The sequence below is a fragment of the Rana temporaria genome, chromosome 11 (genome assembly GCF_905171775.1).
Source record: "Rana temporaria chromosome 11, aRanTem1.1, whole genome shotgun sequence".
Taxonomy (NCBI): Eukaryota; Metazoa; Chordata; class Amphibia; order Anura; family Ranidae; genus Rana; species Rana temporaria.
Genome location: NC_053499.1, coordinates 110,114,504 through 110,133,102, shown reverse-complemented (window position 1 = coordinate 110,133,102; position 18,599 = coordinate 110,114,504). Strand labels below are relative to the sequence as shown.

At 43.2% G+C, this 18,599-nt stretch overlaps 1 protein-coding gene across 1 annotated transcript in view; it reads right to left on the bottom strand.

Moving 5' to 3' along the window:
- PACS1 (phosphofurin acidic cluster sorting protein 1) overlaps positions 1 to 18,599 on the bottom strand; it is a 288,112-nt gene that overhangs the window by 38,523 nt on the left and 230,990 nt on the right. The window contains exons 20-21 of the mRNA XM_040328826.1: positions 8,095 to 8,137; positions 7,828 to 7,963 (exon numbers count right to left, since the gene is read on the bottom strand). Coding sequence (XP_040184760.1) covers positions 7,828 to 7,963; positions 8,095 to 8,137 — 179 coding nt within the window. The remainder of the gene's footprint in view (positions 1 to 7,827; positions 7,964 to 8,094; positions 8,138 to 18,599) is intronic.

Below are 18,599 nucleotides of genomic sequence, written 5' to 3'. Positions count from 1 at the left end.
TGTCCGATGTGTCCGATAAGTGTCCGATAATGTCGCAGTCACGATAAAAATCGCACATTGCCGCCATTACTAGTTTAAAAAAATATTAATAAAAATGCCATAAATCTATCCCCTATTTTGTAGATGCTATAACTTTTGCGCAAACCAAATCAATATACGCTTATTGCGATTTTTTTTACCAAAAATATGTAGAATACATATTGGCATAAACTGGGAAAGAAATTATTTTTTTTATATATTTTTTTGGGAATATTTATTATAGCAAAAGTAAAAAATATTGCTTTTTCAAAATTTTTCGCTCTTTTTTTGTTTATAGCAAAAAAAATAAAAACCGTTAAGGTGATCAGTTAAACCGCCCAGTGCCGAATCTCAAAAAAATGGCCCGGTCATTGGGCAGCCAAATCCTCTGGGGCTGAAGTGGTTAAGGGGGGTAGATCTTCACGAGGACAAGTGGTTAAAGGCCTTCATCTCTCTGAAGAACTGACACAGATGCATAGAATTCTGCTTTAGCCAAATAGGCCACTTGTTGCATGCCTGAAAATTAGCTAGAATCTGATGCCGAGATCAGCGTTAAAGCCAGATCCTGCTCTGGTGCAAGGGATGTACTGCCACTCTGAGGTTGAGTGTATTGTAGGCCTTTGGCAGAGTGACTGTTTGCCTACAATTTTGTATTGGCTTCCTTCAAGTGAGAGCATTCCCCGGTGGGGTACTCATGGAATAGGGGGCAGAGGATAGGGCAAGTGTGTCCAGAAGGAGTATGCGGTAACCCAGGTGTAGACCTGTCCTGTAGCAATTCTTGTGGGAAAAGGACAGGAAGAAGTGCCCGAGTACCTTATAAGGGATCTAGGCCGAAGTAGCAGTAATGTGAGCAACAGTGGGGTGATTTAGCACCTGATCATTAACCTGAGACCAAGCTCTGAATGGTTGAATTTTGGCACCAAGTTTTAAAAAGTTTACACTGTGAAGGGAATACATTTCAAACATAGCCCTATTTTTACAGTGACAATCAGAGCTACAGGGTGGTGACCTGGTCTTACCTGTCCATGATTCTGGACCATATACAGTATAAAGTCTAGGCTTCACCCATCATGATGGGCATACACCAAGTGGGGTCATTAGGGACTAGGTTCTATAGCAATAGACCATGGCCCTGTACAGCACCCTGTGGCTTATTCCATGTGTTGTGCCAAAGTGAGCACCCATGAAGGACACAGTGCTCAAAGCAACATAACAGGCTAGCCCACATTGTGGGGTCAGGGTATGGCTCCCATAGGTTGCGCTGATCCCGATTCACTGTTTTTATGTTTACACTGGAAGACCGTGAGGGGGTTGAATGAACAATCCGAAGAAAGATAATAAACTGGTTAAGCTAAGGCCGATATTCTTTTTGAAGGAGCTAAGGTCCATCACCTTCAGATGCTAGCAAAAACTACAGATTTGTGGAGTGGGGTGAGGTTATAGGGGAGGCGCATAGGAGAGGTGCCTTTAAAGCTTCGCCAAAGTCCAATCATCTGAATGTACACACCTATGACCCATGGAGTATTAACACTCTTGCGTGTGTCCTGAACTATATGATTAAGATAACAGGTTTTATATAGTGGAGGCCGGCTCAGCACAAGTTTTGGCCACCTGAGTAGAGTGGCCACTAGTAGATCATTCACCGAGTAGGATGCTGTTGCCGTAACCAAAAGGCATATAAAACAAAAAAATGGCCTGGCAAAGAGCACCAGAGAAAGGGTTACCTATGGCAACAGTAATTGGATCATACTTGATATATCGTAAATTTATTGCAAAATATTTTTTGGCACAATCAGAAGCCAAGTTATAGCAAAGTGCAGTTTCACTATAAGCTGGACTTTTAAGGCTCTGAGATTAAATTGTATATAGAAAAAAATATAAATGTTATTGTTGAAATACATATACAGTGAAACAGTGCAGCACAAAAATTAGATTAAATAAATGGTACAAAAAAGAAGTCCATAAGTGAAGGTGTATAAGAGAAATCCATGTAGATTTTCAATTAAGTGGTGCAGATTCAGACCAGGTGACCAGATAGAAGTCCTCCACCAAAAAGTGGCCTCTCACCTCATAGATTTGACCTTAGAAAGGTCACTTAGCATAGTAATCAATCACAGGTCCTAATGGCATCGATCAGAAGGTCGCTTGATAACTCCAGATAACAATAAGTGGCCCATAGATCACAGCAAAAGATTGGACATATGGAATAAAAAGGAAGAGAGATCCAATGCTCTCAGTAGCAAAACGGCATTTATTAAAAAACAAAAAGTCAGTACACTCACATGTGTCAGCACTCTCAGCCGAGTCTTAGCTCATAGTCGGAAGACACTATTGAGTGTATACAGAGGCGATCGTGAGTGCTGGCTAGCAATTTTTTTTTCTCTTAATTTAATTTTATTCCAGCGCTGAATACTTCTATATTGTGTATTGTTGAAATACATACAGTAGAATAAAGAGTAAAACATGGATCCAATGCATTTCGGAGCTGCGGTGGATACATATCCTTAAAGCCACCCTACCTCCCGGCCTCAACGAGGCCATTTGCTTTAAGCCATTCCTTGAAGACTTTTCATCTGGAGGTATGGAGAAATAAAATGGAAAAGCATATGCACTTTGGGACAATCTTTTTGTTCTGTAAGTGCATAATTGGTCAACCCATACAATTTATCCCTCGTTAATCCTTATCTGTAATGTCACATACCTAGCGATGACCAATATCAAGTCCTAGTTGCAATCTCGGAACACCCAAGAGGATAGTATGTGACCGGTCAAAATATATTAATGCATTAAAGTGTTTGTTCACCAATGCCAGAAGTCTGCCAAGCTAAATAGGTGAGGTGTAAGCTATGTTGCATCAGGAGAGCTATGATGTAATCAGTATTGCTGAAACTTGGCTTCATTCCTTACATGACGGGGCTATTAATATTCCTGGCTATGCACTCTTTCGGAAAGACAGGGTAAAAAGGAAAGGTGGAGGGGTCTGTCTCTATGTGAGAAGTGATCTCAAAGTGAGTGTGAAAGAGGACCTGGTGGATGGAGAGTGTGATGAGTCTGAAGCATTATAGGTGGAACTGCATACAGATGTGTGTAGTTCAAAGTTAATCATTGGAGTTTGTTATAGACCACCCAATGTTAATGAGGAGATGGAGAGTCAGCTCCTTGCACAGATGGAAAGGGCTGCGACGGTGATAATAATGAGGGATTTTAAGTACCCAGAAATTGACTGGAGTAATGGCACTGCTGGGACAGTTAAAGGGCAAAAATGTAAAAACCTATTACAGGACAATTTTATGGTCCAGTTTATTGAGGCCCCAACTAGGAATGATGCTCTGTTGGACCAGGTAATCTCAAAAAAAGCAGAGCGTATTACTAATGTTCAGATAAAGGAACACCTGGGTAGCAGTGACCATAACATGATTTCATTTGATGTTCGCTGTAAGCAAAAATCACATATGGGAAATATAAAAACACCTAATTTCAAGAGAGCAAATTTTCCAAGGATGGGGGCTGCTCTCCAGGACTTATGCCACGTACACACGAACGTTTTTCAGCATGTCCAAAAAACAAAGTTTTTCCAACTTCATCATTAAAAACGACGTTGCCCACACACCATCGTTTAAAAAAAATTATGAACAAAGCGTGGTGACGTACAACACGTACGACGGCACTCTAAAGGGGAAGTTCTAATCGCCTTTGGGCTGCTTTAGCCGATTCCGTGTTAGTAAAAGACGATTTGCGCTTTTCTGTCTGTTACAGCGTGATGAATGTGCTTACTCCATTATGAACGGTAGTTTTACCAGAACGAGCGCTCCCGTCTCATAACTTGCTTCTGAGCATGCGCGGGTTTAAAACGTCGTTTTAGCCCACACACGATAATTTTTTACAACCCGAAAAACGACATTGTTTAAAACTACGTTAAAAAATGCAGCATGTTCGAATTTTTTTTTGTCGTTTTTCAGAAGCCGAAAAATGATGTGTAGCCCACACACGATCATTTAAAATGACGTTTTTCAAAAACTATGGGCTAGATTCAGAGACAGTTACGCCGGCGTATCAGTAGATAACCCGTCGTAACTCTGAATCTACGCCGTCGTAAATGTAAGCGTAAGCTGGAAACCAGATACGCTTAAATTAGGCTAAGATACGAGTGGAGCAAGTCTCCTACGCCGTCGTATCTTAGGGTGCATATTTACACTGGCCGCTAGGTGGCGCTTCCGTCGATTTCAGCGTAGAATATGCAAATGAGCTGGATATGCCGATTCAGAAACGTATGTGCGCCTGGCGGATTTTTTTACGTCGTTTGCGTAAGGCTTTTTCCGGCGTAACGTTACTCCTGCTATATGAAGCATAGCCAATGTTAAGTATGGACGTCGGGACAGCGTCGAATTTTGCGTCGTTTGCGTAAGTCGTTCGCGAATAGGGCTTTGCGTAAATTACGTTCACGTCGAAAGCATTGACTATTTGCGACGTGATTAGGAGCATGCGCACTGGAATACGTTCACGGCCGGCGCATGCACCGTTCGTGAGAAACATCATTTACGTGGGGTCATGTTTTATTTACATAAAACACGCCCACCTCTTGACAATTTGAATTTGGCGCGCGTACGCCGGCAGATTTACGCTACGCCGCCGCAACTTATAGAGCAAGTGCTTTCTGAATACTGCACTTGCCTCTCTAAATTGCGGCGGCGTAGCGTAAATAACATACGCTACGCCCGCACAAATTTACGTCGCCCTACCTGAATCTAGCCCTATGTTTTTTTCATGCCGAAAAATGATCGTGTGTACACGGCATTAGACTGGGAGAAAATATTGGCATCAATGGGCACAGAACAGATGTGAATTCTTCAAAAAGACTGTTTGTGAACTCACTGCAAAGTATATTCCCATGGGCAATAAGTTTAAAAGGCTAAAAATAAAACCTATGTGGCTCACGGCCAAAGCTAAAAAAACGATAAAAACTATAAGGGCTTTTAAAAAATTATAAAAATGAAGGAACACTAGTGTCATTTAAATGTTAGAAAGAATAGAACAGGATATATAAAAAGGAAATCAAGGATGCAAAAACTCAAAACAAACAACAGATTGCAAAAGATAGTAGGACAAACCCCAATTTTTAAAAAAAATATATTAATAATAATAATTAAATACATTCTTCAGTTCTGTGTATACAAAGGAGCATGTCCAAAATGGGGGTGGTAGTGACACAGCCCCAGATGATACACAATGGCTCAAAAGTGATATTGCCCACAAATATTTAGACAGAATGAAGGTGGATAAAGCACCTGGACCTGGTGGTATACACCCATGGATCGTAAAAGAATTGAGCTCTGGAATTTCAAAGCCACTGTATCTAGTTTTTAGGGACTCATTAATGACAAGAATAGTACCACAGGACTAGCGCAGGGCCAATGTGGTGCCTATATTTAAAAAGGGAACAAAATCTTTACCAAGTAACTATAGACCTGTTAGTTTAACTTCTATAGTTGGGAAGATACTGGTAAAAAAAAACTTGCTGGAAAAAAAACTATTTAAGCAACAGACAGCATGGATTCATGAAAGACAGAAGTTGTCAGTCAAACCGGATTTCTTTTTATGAAGAGGTAAGTAAAACCTTGGGCAGAGGCGTGGCAGTGGACGTGATATACTTGGATTTTGCAAAAGCGTTCGATACAGTTCCCCACACATGGCTCATGTGTAAGGTAAGGTCTACAGGATTGGAAATATCAGTGTGTAAATGGATAGAAAACTGGCTAAAAGACAGAATTCAGAGAGTCGTGGTTAATGATTCTTACTCTGAATGGTCTAAGGTTATCAGTGGTGTACCCAAGGTTCAGTGTTGGGACCCTTACTTTTTAATATCTTTATAAATGATATTGGGTCTGAGATCAAAAGTAACATTTCTGTCTTTGCAGATGACACCAAGCAATGCAGTGGAATAACATCCTTACAGGATGTCTCCAATTTAGAAGCTGACCTCAATGTTCTGTTTAATTGGGCGACTTTGTGGCAGATGAATGTAAATTTATGCACTTGGGGGCTAAAAATATGCATGCATCATACATACTAGGAGGAGTACAGCTGGGGGGATCCGTAGTGGAGAAGGATCTTGGGGGTTTTGGTAGATCATAAGCTTAATAATAACATGCAATGCCAAGCTGCGTTGTATTAAGAGAGGTATGGACTCCAGAGAGAGATATAATTTTTCCTCTGTACAAATCATTAGTAAGACCTCATCTGGAATATGCAGTTTCGTTTTGGGCCCGGGACGGTAAAGTACTCTCACCATATGGCCAATGTATTTGGCCATGGACGTTTTCCTGCAGCATGTAATGTAATGAGGAAGTCTCCACTTTGTAAATTGTCAAAGACTGATGACATACTCAATAAGGATATTGTTACCCACTGCCAAGTTTGTTTCTATCTGATGAATCACCTAATTCAACAAACTGCCTACACCTTCAGTGTGTTATTTACATCATCGCAAGGACTTATTTGAGCCAACCAGTATGCATACTAAGGACTGCCTCTTGACAACCTTTGTATTGGTCTCATATTAAGTCAGTGGTGTGCCCATTAGTCGGAATTATAGTGATTAAGATCTGCAATTGCCACTAATACGGGTGCAAATCAAGCCCCCCGATAAAATTACTCCCCATCTATTCTGTGCTAGATTGCCCCTTTCCTTCCCAAAACCCCTTCTTTCCTTGGTGCCACACACAGCCAGCCTGCCATTTAATGACTAGCTATTAGTCATAAGTCTTTATTAAAAAGCATCAACCTATAATTAAATTTTCATCTGACAGACTGACTGCGTGTTGATACAGTTTATAGTGCACTTTGCTATAACTTGGCTTCTGATTGTGCCAAAAAAAATATTAAAATATATTAATAAAATGTCCTTTTTTTTCCCACAAAGAGAGCTTTCTTTTGGTGGTATTTGATCACCTCTGCGGTTTTTATTTTTTGCGCTATAAACAAAAATAGAGCGACGATTTTGAAAAATTTTCTATATTTTTAACTTTTTGCTATAATAAAAATCCCCAAAAAAAGATAAAAAACATTTTTTTTCCCTCAGTTTAGGCCGATACGTATTCTTCTACATATTTTTGGTAAAAATAAAAAAAATAAGCATTTATTGATTGGTTTGCGCAAAATTTATAGCGTTTACAAAATAGGGGATAGTTTTATGGCATTTTTATAATTTTTTTTTTTTACTAGTAATGGCGGCGATCAGTGATTTTTTTTTGTGACTGCGACATTATGGTGGACACATCGGACACTTTTGACACATTTTTGGGACTATTGTAATTTTCACAGCGAAAAGTGCTATAGAAATGCACGGATTACTGTGAAAATGACAATGGCAGTGAATGGGGTTAACCACTAGGAGGCGCTAAAGGGTTAAGTGTGTACTAATGTGTTTTTTTTAACTGTAGGGGGGCGTGCCCGGACGTGTGACGTCACTGATCTTCGCTCCCTATGACAGGGAACAGACGATCAGTGACAAGCCACAGAGAACAGACGATCAGTGACAAGCCACAGAGAACAACGGGGAAGGTTTGTTTACACTCACCTCTCCCTGTTCTTCAGCTTCTGTGACCGATTGCAGTGTGCTCGCGACCCACGGCTTGGCTCTTAAAGGGGACGTACCTGTACGTCCATGTGCCCAGCCGTGCCATTCTGTCAACGTATATCGTCGTGCGGCGGTCCTTAAGTGGTTAATAAGGGAAGATAATTCTGCATCTTGGTGTGCTGCATTTCTGTTGCTGGTACAGTTAATTCCATCTTTAATAACACATTTCTTACCCTGTGATTCCCTGTAACGCAGCACCGAGTGATGGAGAGGATGGAGGTGTAGCAGAAGTATCACGAGGAATCCCAGATGAAGAGGGAGGAGAAGTAGATGGCAATCCAACAGCGATAGAAATTGAATCTTCAGCATCTAAAACAAAAAGATGAAAAAAGAGTGAGAGAGTGAGGAAGAACTTATGTTTAAGGAAGGACAGACAAAAGGGGTTTAGGTTAGGATTGGAGGGATGGGTACAGGTTAGGGAGCACTTCTTCCTCACATACCAGTGTTTGGGGGGGACGTCTCCACCAGTCCGACTTTCACCACCTGCAGAGGGACATGTTGGGCAATGAGAGGAAGGAGACCCCAAAGGAAAAAGAACAGGGTGAGTCAAGGAGATAAGGGAAAAGTCTTAACACATAAAGGTCTTTATCAACAAGAGGAAAAGGAGAAAAGGGTGAAATTGTGAGGCATAACTTCAATACTTAAAAAAAATTAGAGATACATTTAATAAAGAAAAATTACCCAATAACACACATTGCTTACAAGATGTGCTATAGCTGTAAAATAATTACTCAAAAAACTAACATACAATAGTAGTTAGACTTTTAGAGAGAAAAGATGAAAGCCTCTTTGCGAATGTTGTTATACTTTTAATATTTGGCTGGCTGCATGCGAAAAAGAGAAATTTTGAATGACCTGTAAATTCCATAACTTGAAGTACTGTGCAGGAAAGCTTTTGAGGACACACCCACTTGTCATCTATTCTTACCCTACTTCTTTAGAATACTTTTCCAGGGCATACGGATGGTAGGGCTATTTCCTCATTATGGTGGAAGACTGAAATCACCTTCGGAAGAATGGATGGTCTTGGGCACAAGACGACCTTGTCTGCAAAAGCTGGTTACAGAGGCGCAGCACTGGAAAGCTCAGGAAACTCCCATTAATCTGGTGGAATGAGCATATAAGAGCACAGAAGGGGATTTGTCTCTTAAGAGTGTAAGCTCTGATGAGTGTTCTCATTCATCAAGCGACAGTAGCATTTAAATCAGGATGTTCTTTGTGAGGTCCTGAGAAGAGGAAAAATAGAGAATCAGTCTTCCTGATGTAAGCTGTTGCTTTCAGGTAGACTCTACTGGCTCTAAACTATGTCCAGGAAATGCTTTGAAGGCATCTCTAAGGATGGTAAATCTATGTCTTTGGTAAGATGGAAATGTGATACCATCTAAAAGACGAAAGGATGGTCTCAGGCGTAAGACTACCTTGTCATTAAAAAAAAAAAAAGGAAATCCCCCCTACAGGAGAGAGCTGCTAACTGTGACATATCTGAAAAATGTGATAACTACCAAAAAAGCCACTTTGTAGGAGAGGTCATCTAAGGGGATACAAGGGAGAACAGTGTGATGTAATGGGGAACAAAAAAAAGAGAAAGAGGGCGCACCACCCTTGTGCATTATCCTTAGGTTGTTGTATTAGAATAAAATATATAAAACTACTTACAAATAGTAATAAATAGATTCTTGTCTTCTGGAGATCACTTGTATCGCAAGCTTTTACAAGTAGTTCTTTATATTTATAGGAATAATGCACAAGGGTGATGCACCCTCTTTCTCTTCTTTTTTCGTTTGACTGTAATGATACTCCTTATCCTTGAGGGCAGCAAGGCCTGTGACGTTATCCATTACAAGCTTTAGTCCATCCGGTACTCACTTGTGTGTAGGAGTGTTTTTTTTTCTGCTGTAATGGGGGCCTGATGCGAGATGCTCTTGAACGAAAGTTTTGGTTGGTGGGCGGCCACCCTGTTCCAACAAAGCTGCAAAGTCAGCAAGGCGGTGGTGGAGTCATGTTTTGGGACGGAATCACGGGAAGAGAGCTGGTCGGCCCCTTTAGGATCCTCGAAGAGGTAAAGATGACCTCTGCAAAGTATGTGAAGTTCCTAACTGACCACTTCCTTCCCTGGTACAGAAGGAAGAACTATGCTTTGTGTAATAAAATCATCTTCATGCATGACAATGCACCATCTCATGCTGCAAAGAATACCTCTGCATCAATGGCTGCTATGGGGATAAAAGGAGAGAAAGTCATGGTGTGGCCTCCAACCTCCCCTGATCTTAGTCTTATTGAGAACCTTTGGAGCATCCTCAAGCAAAAGATCTACGAGGGTGGGAGGCAGTTTACATCCAAACAGCAGCTCTGGGAGGCTATTCTGGCATCTTGCAAACAAATTCAAGCAGAAGCTGCTATCAAATAAGGGGTCCTATGTTAAAATGTAACGAGACATGTTAAAATGTTTAAAAAGTTAAAATGTTGTGTAAACACAACAGACGACAATTTTCAGTTCTTTACAACCTATAAAGTGTTTTGAAACTTACTGTGCGTAATAATTTGGAACAAGTGCATTGTAAGTTTATTTTGAAAAAAAAAAAAAAAAAAACCTGTTATCATTAGGAGGTTTGTTCAATAAAATTGTAATTGTACTCAAAGCGGAATTCCACCCAAAAATGGAACGTCCGCTTTTCGGAACCCTCCCCTCCTGCAGTGAGGTCGCAGCGCTTCACTTCCCGATTCCCTCACTGAGGATGGCGGCTGCCGACATCGCAGGCGCGCTGGACAGGTAAGTGTTCATTTTTTAAAAGTCAGCAGCTGCAGTATTTGTAGCTGCTGGCTTTTGAAAAAAAAATAAAAAATTGGGTGGACCTCCGCCTTAATAGTTGATAACATGAGAATTATGCCGACTGTGGTTTACATCAATTATTTAGGTAAATGAGAAGAATATAATTGGCATAATAATTTGGAACAGGGTATAAAAGTCCTTTATTTCTTTATGATGATCCATTAATCACAGATTGCTCCTTCCAAGATGTTGCCAGTGTCTTTGCACCCAAAAGGGAATGGTGACATCAAGGAGAATCAATCTGAACAATGGCAAGACTTTTGCTGATGGCAGCCGTGAGCTTTAATTTATATTTAAATATCCCTCTTTAACCACTTAAGGACCTTGGTGTTTACAAGATTAAAACATTTCTTTTTTTGCTAGGAAATTACTTAAAACCCCCAAACATTAGATATATTTTTTTCTAACACCCTAGAGAATAAAATGACGGTCATTGCAATACTTTTTGTCACACCGTATTTGCGCAGCGGTCTTACAAGCGCACTTTTTTTTATATTGTGAAAGATAATGTTACGCCAAGTAAAATGATACCCAACATGTCATGCTTTAAAATTGCGCCTGCTCGTGGAATGGCGTCAACAATTTTTACACTTAAAAATCTCCATAGGCGACATTTAAAAAAATCAATAGGTTGCATCTTTTGAGTTACAGAGGAGGTCTAGGGCTAGAATTATTGCTCTCGCTCCAACGATCACGGTGATACCTCACTTGTGTGGTTTGAACACCGTTTTCATATGCGAGCACTACTCACGTTTGCGTTCGCTTCTGCGCGCGAGCTCGACGGGGCACTTTAAAAAAAAAATGTTGTTTTCTTATTTATTTTATACATTTTTACACAAAAATAAATGGGTCACTTTCATTCCTATTACAAGGAATGTAAACATCCCTTGTAATAGAAAAAAACATGACAGGTCCTCTTAAATATGAGATCTGGGGAGACCTCAGATCTCATATTTAGACTAAAATGCAAAAAAGTGTCATTTGAAAAAAATGACAACAAGAAAATATGCCTTTAAGAAGCATGGGCAGAAGTGACGTTTTGACGTCGCTTCCGCCCTGCTATGCTATGGAGACGGATGGGGACCATCTTGCCCTCACTCGTATTCCAGCCGCCACAGAGACCACTGTTATCGTTTAAAGGACCGCTCACAAGAAAGATGGATATCTCGGTTGTGGCAGCGGCTGCTGCCGTTACCGAGATATCCATCTTTAAAAAAATGACGTATATATACGTGAGCGACGGGTCCTTAAGTGGTTAAATATATGGCAGTCTGGGGAACAAATATACAGCATTTCGCTGCTCCCTCCAATACTGCCTTTTATGTCTTCTTTAATCTCTAATATCTTCCTTGTGTAAGGCACTCACATCCGGATCTTACTCATATGCAGAGATTGATGTTCGAATCTGTTCCTGCGTCAACGTAAAGAGTGTATCACACTTTGCCCTTAATCCCTTTTGCCTGGTCTCCCTCATGGCTACTGATGCAGGCAATCCCCTGTTGGACAATTAAAAAGCAGTGTGTCCAGTAGGAAAACACAGCAACCCAGGTGTAGACCGTTCTGTAATGAATATTGCATCAAAAGGGAGGGAGAAAGTATAAATGCTTTAGGCAGAAGTGGCGGAAAAGTGTGCAACCTATAGTGTGATGTCACACCTGGTCATCCACCTCAGACTAAGTTGACAGTAACAGTGAGGCCCCATACACACGAGAGGATTTATCCGCAGATACGGTCCAGCGGACCGTATCCGCGGATAAATCCTCTCGAGGATTTCAGCAGATTTTTATGCGATGGCGTGTACACACCATCGCATTGAAGTCCCCGCTGAAATCCTCTGCCGATGACGTGTCGCGCCGTCGCCGCTATTATGACGCGGCGACGGGCGCGACGCTGTCATATAAGGAATTCCACGCATGCGTCAAATCATTACGACGCGTGTGGGGAATCCCTTTGGACGGATGGATCCGGTAAGTCTGTACAGACGAGCGGATCCATCCGTTGGAATGGATTCCAGCAGATGGATTTGTTGAGCATGTCAGCAAATATCCATCTGCTGGAAATCCATCCCAGGGGAGATTTATCTGCGGATAGATATCCGACGGAGTGTACACACCATAGGATCTATCCGCAGAAACCCATTTGATGGGATTTATCTGCGGATAGATTCTATGGTGTGTATGGGGCCTTAGAGATACAGGGTTACCTTGTCTTAACTGTACATAATGATGGACTGTATAAGACTATTCGCTACCTGTCAGTGGGCATACTCCCGAAGGTGTCTTCAGGAACTGGGTTTAATAGGAATGGACCAGAGCCCTGGGCCAATACAGCACCATGTGGCTGACTACACTAAAGTGCCAAGTTGAGCGCTCATGCAGGATCCCAAGTGCCCAAAGGAACATTACAGGCCGTCTCCACAGTCTGGGGTCTGAGTACATACAGTTCAAGGTTTTACAGAGGTTGCACCAATCCAGATGCACTGGATCACTATGGCATTAAAAGTGCGTAGTTGCTTGAAGAATTTAAAGACAAAATAATAAACTTATTAAGCTAACAGTGATTTCTTTGTGAAGGAGAAGAGGTTCATTGCCTACCAGAAAACTTACTGAAGTGGGGTAGGGTTATTGTGATAAGCGTTCAGTGGGTGCGTCTTCAAAAGCTTGCCAGTGTCCACTCAAGGTACAAGCCTATAACCCAGGGTCTATGAATACTTGCCTGTGTCCTTTACTGTATGATTAGGATATACAGAATATTCATATGCAACACTTTATACTTACCAGACTAAAAAATGAAACTTAAAAAAATAAAATTAAATGCAACTCCAACACACATGTGCAGGAGTTACATCAAGAGTGTTTCACCAATGGTTGAAAAGGGATGACGACAAGCTGGAAGAATGGAAAAGATGGCAGTTGTGTCACTGAACAGAGCATTAGCAGAGTGGATCTATCAGCCATGGAGAAGAGCAGATTAGGAAGGCAAGTCTGCCATAATGTGCTGCTGTGTATACTTGCACATTATGGGAAGGGCCCTTGCAAGCTTGGAAAAATATAAATATGACATGGGATTGCCTAATGCTCCTGTGTAGACACATTTAGGCAATCACTGGTGTGCATAAAAAGGATCACTAAATAATGTTGGTATATGCATGAAAAAAATAAAAATACACAAAATACTGTGAGTCTACAGTGAAAGCAAAATAGGAGTTTCATTTGGCTGTACACAACTGCCTAGCCAAAACTGATCAAGGTAAATATTGACTGCATTATTATTGGCGATTTTTGCGACCACAATAGTGGGAACTCTCATCTGTATATAAAGTACAGTGGGGAAAATGATTTGATTTTGTAAGTTTGCCCACTTACAAAGAAATGGAGGGTCTATAATCTTTATCGTAGGTATATTTTAAATGATAAAGACAGAATATCAACCAAAAATCCAGAAAAAACACGATTCATATGTTATAAATTGAGTTGCAGTTTACTGCGTAAAATAAGTATTTGATCCCCTAGCAAAACATGACTTGGTACATGGTGGAGAAACCCTTGTTGGCAAGAAGAGAGGCAAGACATTTCATGTATTTGGTTACCAGGTTTGCACACAACTCAGGAGGGATTTTGGTCCACTCTGCTTTACAGATCTTCTCTAAATCCTTAAGGTTTCTTGGTTGCCGCTTGGTAACTCAAAGTTTGTTCCCTCCATAAATTTACTATAAAATTAAGGTCTGGAGACTGGCAAGGCCACTCCATGACCTTAATGTGCTTCTTGAGCCACTCTCTTGCTTTGGTGGTATGTTTTTGGTCATCGTCATGCTGGAAGAGCCATCCACAACCCACCTTCAGTGTTGTGGCTGAGGTAAGAAGGTTCTTATCCAAGATTTTACAACACATGGCCCCATCCATTTGCCTCTCATTGTGGCAAAGTCGGCCTGTAGCTTTAGCATGTTTCCACCTCTGTGCTTGACTATAGTGATGGTGTTCTTGGGGTCATAGTAAGCATTTTTCTTCCTCTAAACACGAGTCGAGTTAATGCCAAAAGAGCTAAATTTTGGTCTCATCTGACCACCGCATTTTCTCCCATTCCTTCTCTGAATCATTTAAAAGTTCATTGGCAAACTTCAGACAGGCCTGTACATGATGCAGGATTTCAATCCACGGCGGCGTATTGCGTGACCAATGGTTTATTTGGTGAATGTCGTCCCGACTGCCTTGAGATTATTCACAAGCTCCTCCCATGTAGTTCTGGGCTGATCCCTCACATTTCTCAAGATTATCCTTACCTCATGAGGCAAAATCTTGCATGGAGCTCCAGACCGAGGGCAATTGATGGTTATTATATATTACTTTTGCGAATAATCATTCCAACAGTTGTCTCCTTCTCATCAAGCTTCTTTCTGATGGTCTTGTAGCCAATTCCAATGCAGGTCTACAATTTTGTCCCGGACACCTTTTGACAGCTCTTTGGTCTTGCCCATGATGGTGAGGATGGATGAAAGATGGTGAGGATGGATGAAAGATTCTGTGGACAGGTATCTTTTATACACAAAACGAGTTGTCATTAGGAGAACCTTCTTAAAGCGGAGGTTCACCCTAAAACGTTTTATTTTTTATGTACCATTCCATCCAGCATACTTGCATCAGCTATAGTATGTTTTTTTTTTGTCGCTGTATTTACCGTTTAATCGCTCAGTTTTGTTTCAGACTCCGGCGGGGAAATAGGCGTTCCTATGAAGAGGGGAACATGATTGACGTCCGGCTATGGCTCGTCACACGTTCCGAAAATAGCCGAAATAGGACTCGGATATATACGGCGCCTGCGCAGTCAGCTCCCAGTCTGTGCACAGGCTCCGTATAGCGCCGTGAAGAGCCGAGTCCTACTCCGGCTATTTTCGGAACGCGTGCCGCGCCATAGCCGGACGTCAATCATGTTCCCCTCTTCATAGGAACGCCTACTTCCCGCGGGAGTCTGAAACGAAACTGCACGATTAAACGGTAAATACAGCGCAACAAAAAAAAAAACATACTATAGCTGACGCAAGTATGCTGGATGGGATGGTACATAGATGTTTTTTAGGGTGAACCTCCGCTTTAAAGCAATATTAAAGCCTTGCTTTTTTCTAAACAAACATATTATACTTACCTACTCTGTGCAGTGGTTTTGCACAGAGCAGCCCGGATCCTTCTCATAGCAGGAGTGCTAGTCCCCCGAAGAGTCAAGGCTCTTGTGTGCAGCAGGGGGGGCTGTTGCACACAAGTTTTTTTTTACCTTCATGCATTCCATGCATGAAGGTAAAAAACCTTGTGCCTTTATAACCACTTTAAATTGACAGGACTGATCTGTGTACCACATGAGCACATACTGTATCCAGTCTGTGGGAGCCAGAATTATTGTTGGTTGGTAGCGGATCAAATACCTATTTTACTCACTGAACTGAAACTCAATTTATGACATTTGTATCGCGTTTTTTCTGGATTTTCAGTTAATATTCTGTCTCTATCATTTAAAATACACATATGATAACAATTATAGACCCTTCATTTCTTTGTAAGTGGGGCAAACTTACAAAATCTGCAGGGGATCAAATAATTATTTTTCCCACTGTATATCGCTAGCCCCCATTTTTTTTATTGCTGTCTATGTCTCCGACGGGAATAACTCGCTTTCTGACCAAGTGACCATTCTAACCAGGACGAAAAATAAAATAATCTAAAATCACATCTAAAAAAAAGTGAGCTAGGGATGCACTAACTTTAAAAACAAACATACATGCAAGAACACAACACGTTAACTTTTAAAAAAAAATAAGAGCCTTCACTTGTGTATAATTTAGCTGTATTAAGAAGTTAATTATTTTAAATCTGACTTAAACACCCTGGCCCGGATTCACAGACACTGGCGCATATTTATGCCGCCGTAGCGTATCTCCTTTACGCTATGCCGACGCAGCACAGAGAGGCAAGCATGAAATGCAGGAAGCCAGTGCTCCCAAAGCTGCGTCGGCGTGGCTTAGATTTAGAAGGAGTAAGCCGGCGTAGGTGGAAGTGGGTGTGACCCCATGCAAATGATGGTCCGAGCGTGGTGCAGTGATTTCCGCCCGGCGTATCCTGAATGGCACATGCGCAGTGACGCTGACGTCTGTCCAGCACCCCTGTGCGCATGCTCACAACTACGCCGGCGCAACTTCCTGAGATACGCTGGCCCACCGGCTTACGCCAAGTGCAAAAAAAACGCCTGTCCAGCGCAAAAGTACATCCGTTTGCTTGTTTCCCCCCTGGAGCAAAGTACTTTTGTGGAGCCATGGCAGCTGCTAAGGTGGATAAGGAGAGGAGGAAGAGAAATTTCTCCATGGAAGTGAGGGCTATACTGACATCTGCAATAGCCCAATATGATGCGTACCTCCATGGTGCCCACAATGCCAAGACCAACAAGGCACGCAAGAGGGAGATCCTGGAGAAGATCACTCTGGATGTCAATGCCCTTGGGCATGAGACCAGGACCCCCGACGAAATCCAGAAGAAGATAAACGATATGAGACGTCAGGTCCGTGATGAGCTGGCCAGTATGAGAAGGCACGTCAGGGGCACGGGAGGAGGACCAGCCTCATCTCTGAGGTTGACTGATGAGGAGGAGGTCATCGCCAGCTGTCTCGAGCGGGAGCAGGTGGAGGGCATGGAGGGCTTTGACTCCAGTGACCAGGACTTGAGGAGAGGCAAGTGTGTTTTATGCCCCATTCGGTGTGTAGCATGTGAGGGGGTGCAAGGGAACATGTGACAAGTGTGCGGGTCCACCAACATGTGAATGTTTTGTGTCATCCACAGATGTGCTGGAGGGAGCTGGGCCTTCGTCTGCCGGTGTCAGACCCATGCCATCCCCAGAACATCCTCTGCCTCAGCCTGACCCCCTGGGAAGCCCGGGAATATCGGTGAAGGGGAGTGCCCACACCTCTCCTCTAGAGGAGGAGCCGGTGGATATCCACCAAGAGGAATGCCTCCATTTTGAGGAGGCTTCCACCTTCCCCGGACCCTCAGACACCTTCGTGCCCATCAGGGGAACCCCCTCCAGGGCTACCCCATCCAGGCCAACCCAGCCTGGACGGGCACAAGCCTCTCCATCCCCCAGGAAGGCTTTACGAAAGACCAGGGGTGTACCCGGAGCCCTCCAAGAAGGGCTGCAGAGGGAGCAGGCCCGGCAGACACGCCACATGGGTGCTCTAGCCGGTCACCTGTGCCGTGTGGCAGACAGCCTGGCCTCCTTAGCCAAGACCCAGGCTGAATGCACAGCGGCTGTGCAGGGCACTACAGCCGCTATGCAGCAGTGCCTCACGCAGCAGGCTGAGCAGAGCAGCTCCATCTCTGACAGCCTGCAGGATGTGAGCGTAAACTGCGCTGCCATGGTGACCTGCATGGGTGACCAAGCCCAGACCCTGGAGGCCATGCGTCACCGCATGGTGGCAGGGGGTCCCTCACCATCTGGGGACCAGGGCTCAAATGTGCAGGCCAGCCTGGAGCACCATGACCAGCCAATTGAGGAGCTGCAGGCCACAACAGCAGGCCTCGTGGCAGAGGTGAAGAACCTGGGAGTGGCTGTACAGGCCAACACTGCTGCCATCGAGGTGGAGGGAAGGCAGACCAGGCGCCACCAGCGGCAGACCACCACCCACCAGCTGCGGATGCAGGCAGAGACGAACTCTGTCCTCACCCGCATTGCCCTTGCATTGGAGGGCATGCAGCCAGCATCTGCCAGGAGTGACAGACCAGGGGATGATCCTCCTCCAGATGCCCCCCCCCCCCCCCACCCAAGGCTCCCCCCAGACAACTGAGAAGCCGTACCCGTGGCACCAGGCCTGGCCCACGAGAGGGCAAATGAGTGCTTTTTTTTTTTTTGCTCAGACTAAGAGCATTTTTTTTTTGTAGAGATGTGCACAGAAGGATGTGCCGTCCTCCTATAAGGGCATGCCATGTCGGCCAATGGCATGATCCCTTTTTTTTTTGTAGTCACTGCACACGGTCAGTAGTGCAGGCTACAGTGTGACTGGTGTGTGAATGTGTGGGTGACATTCCTGCCAGCAAGGCGTGTCACCTTGGGTTGTCGGGGAGAGGTTATCCCCACGACCGC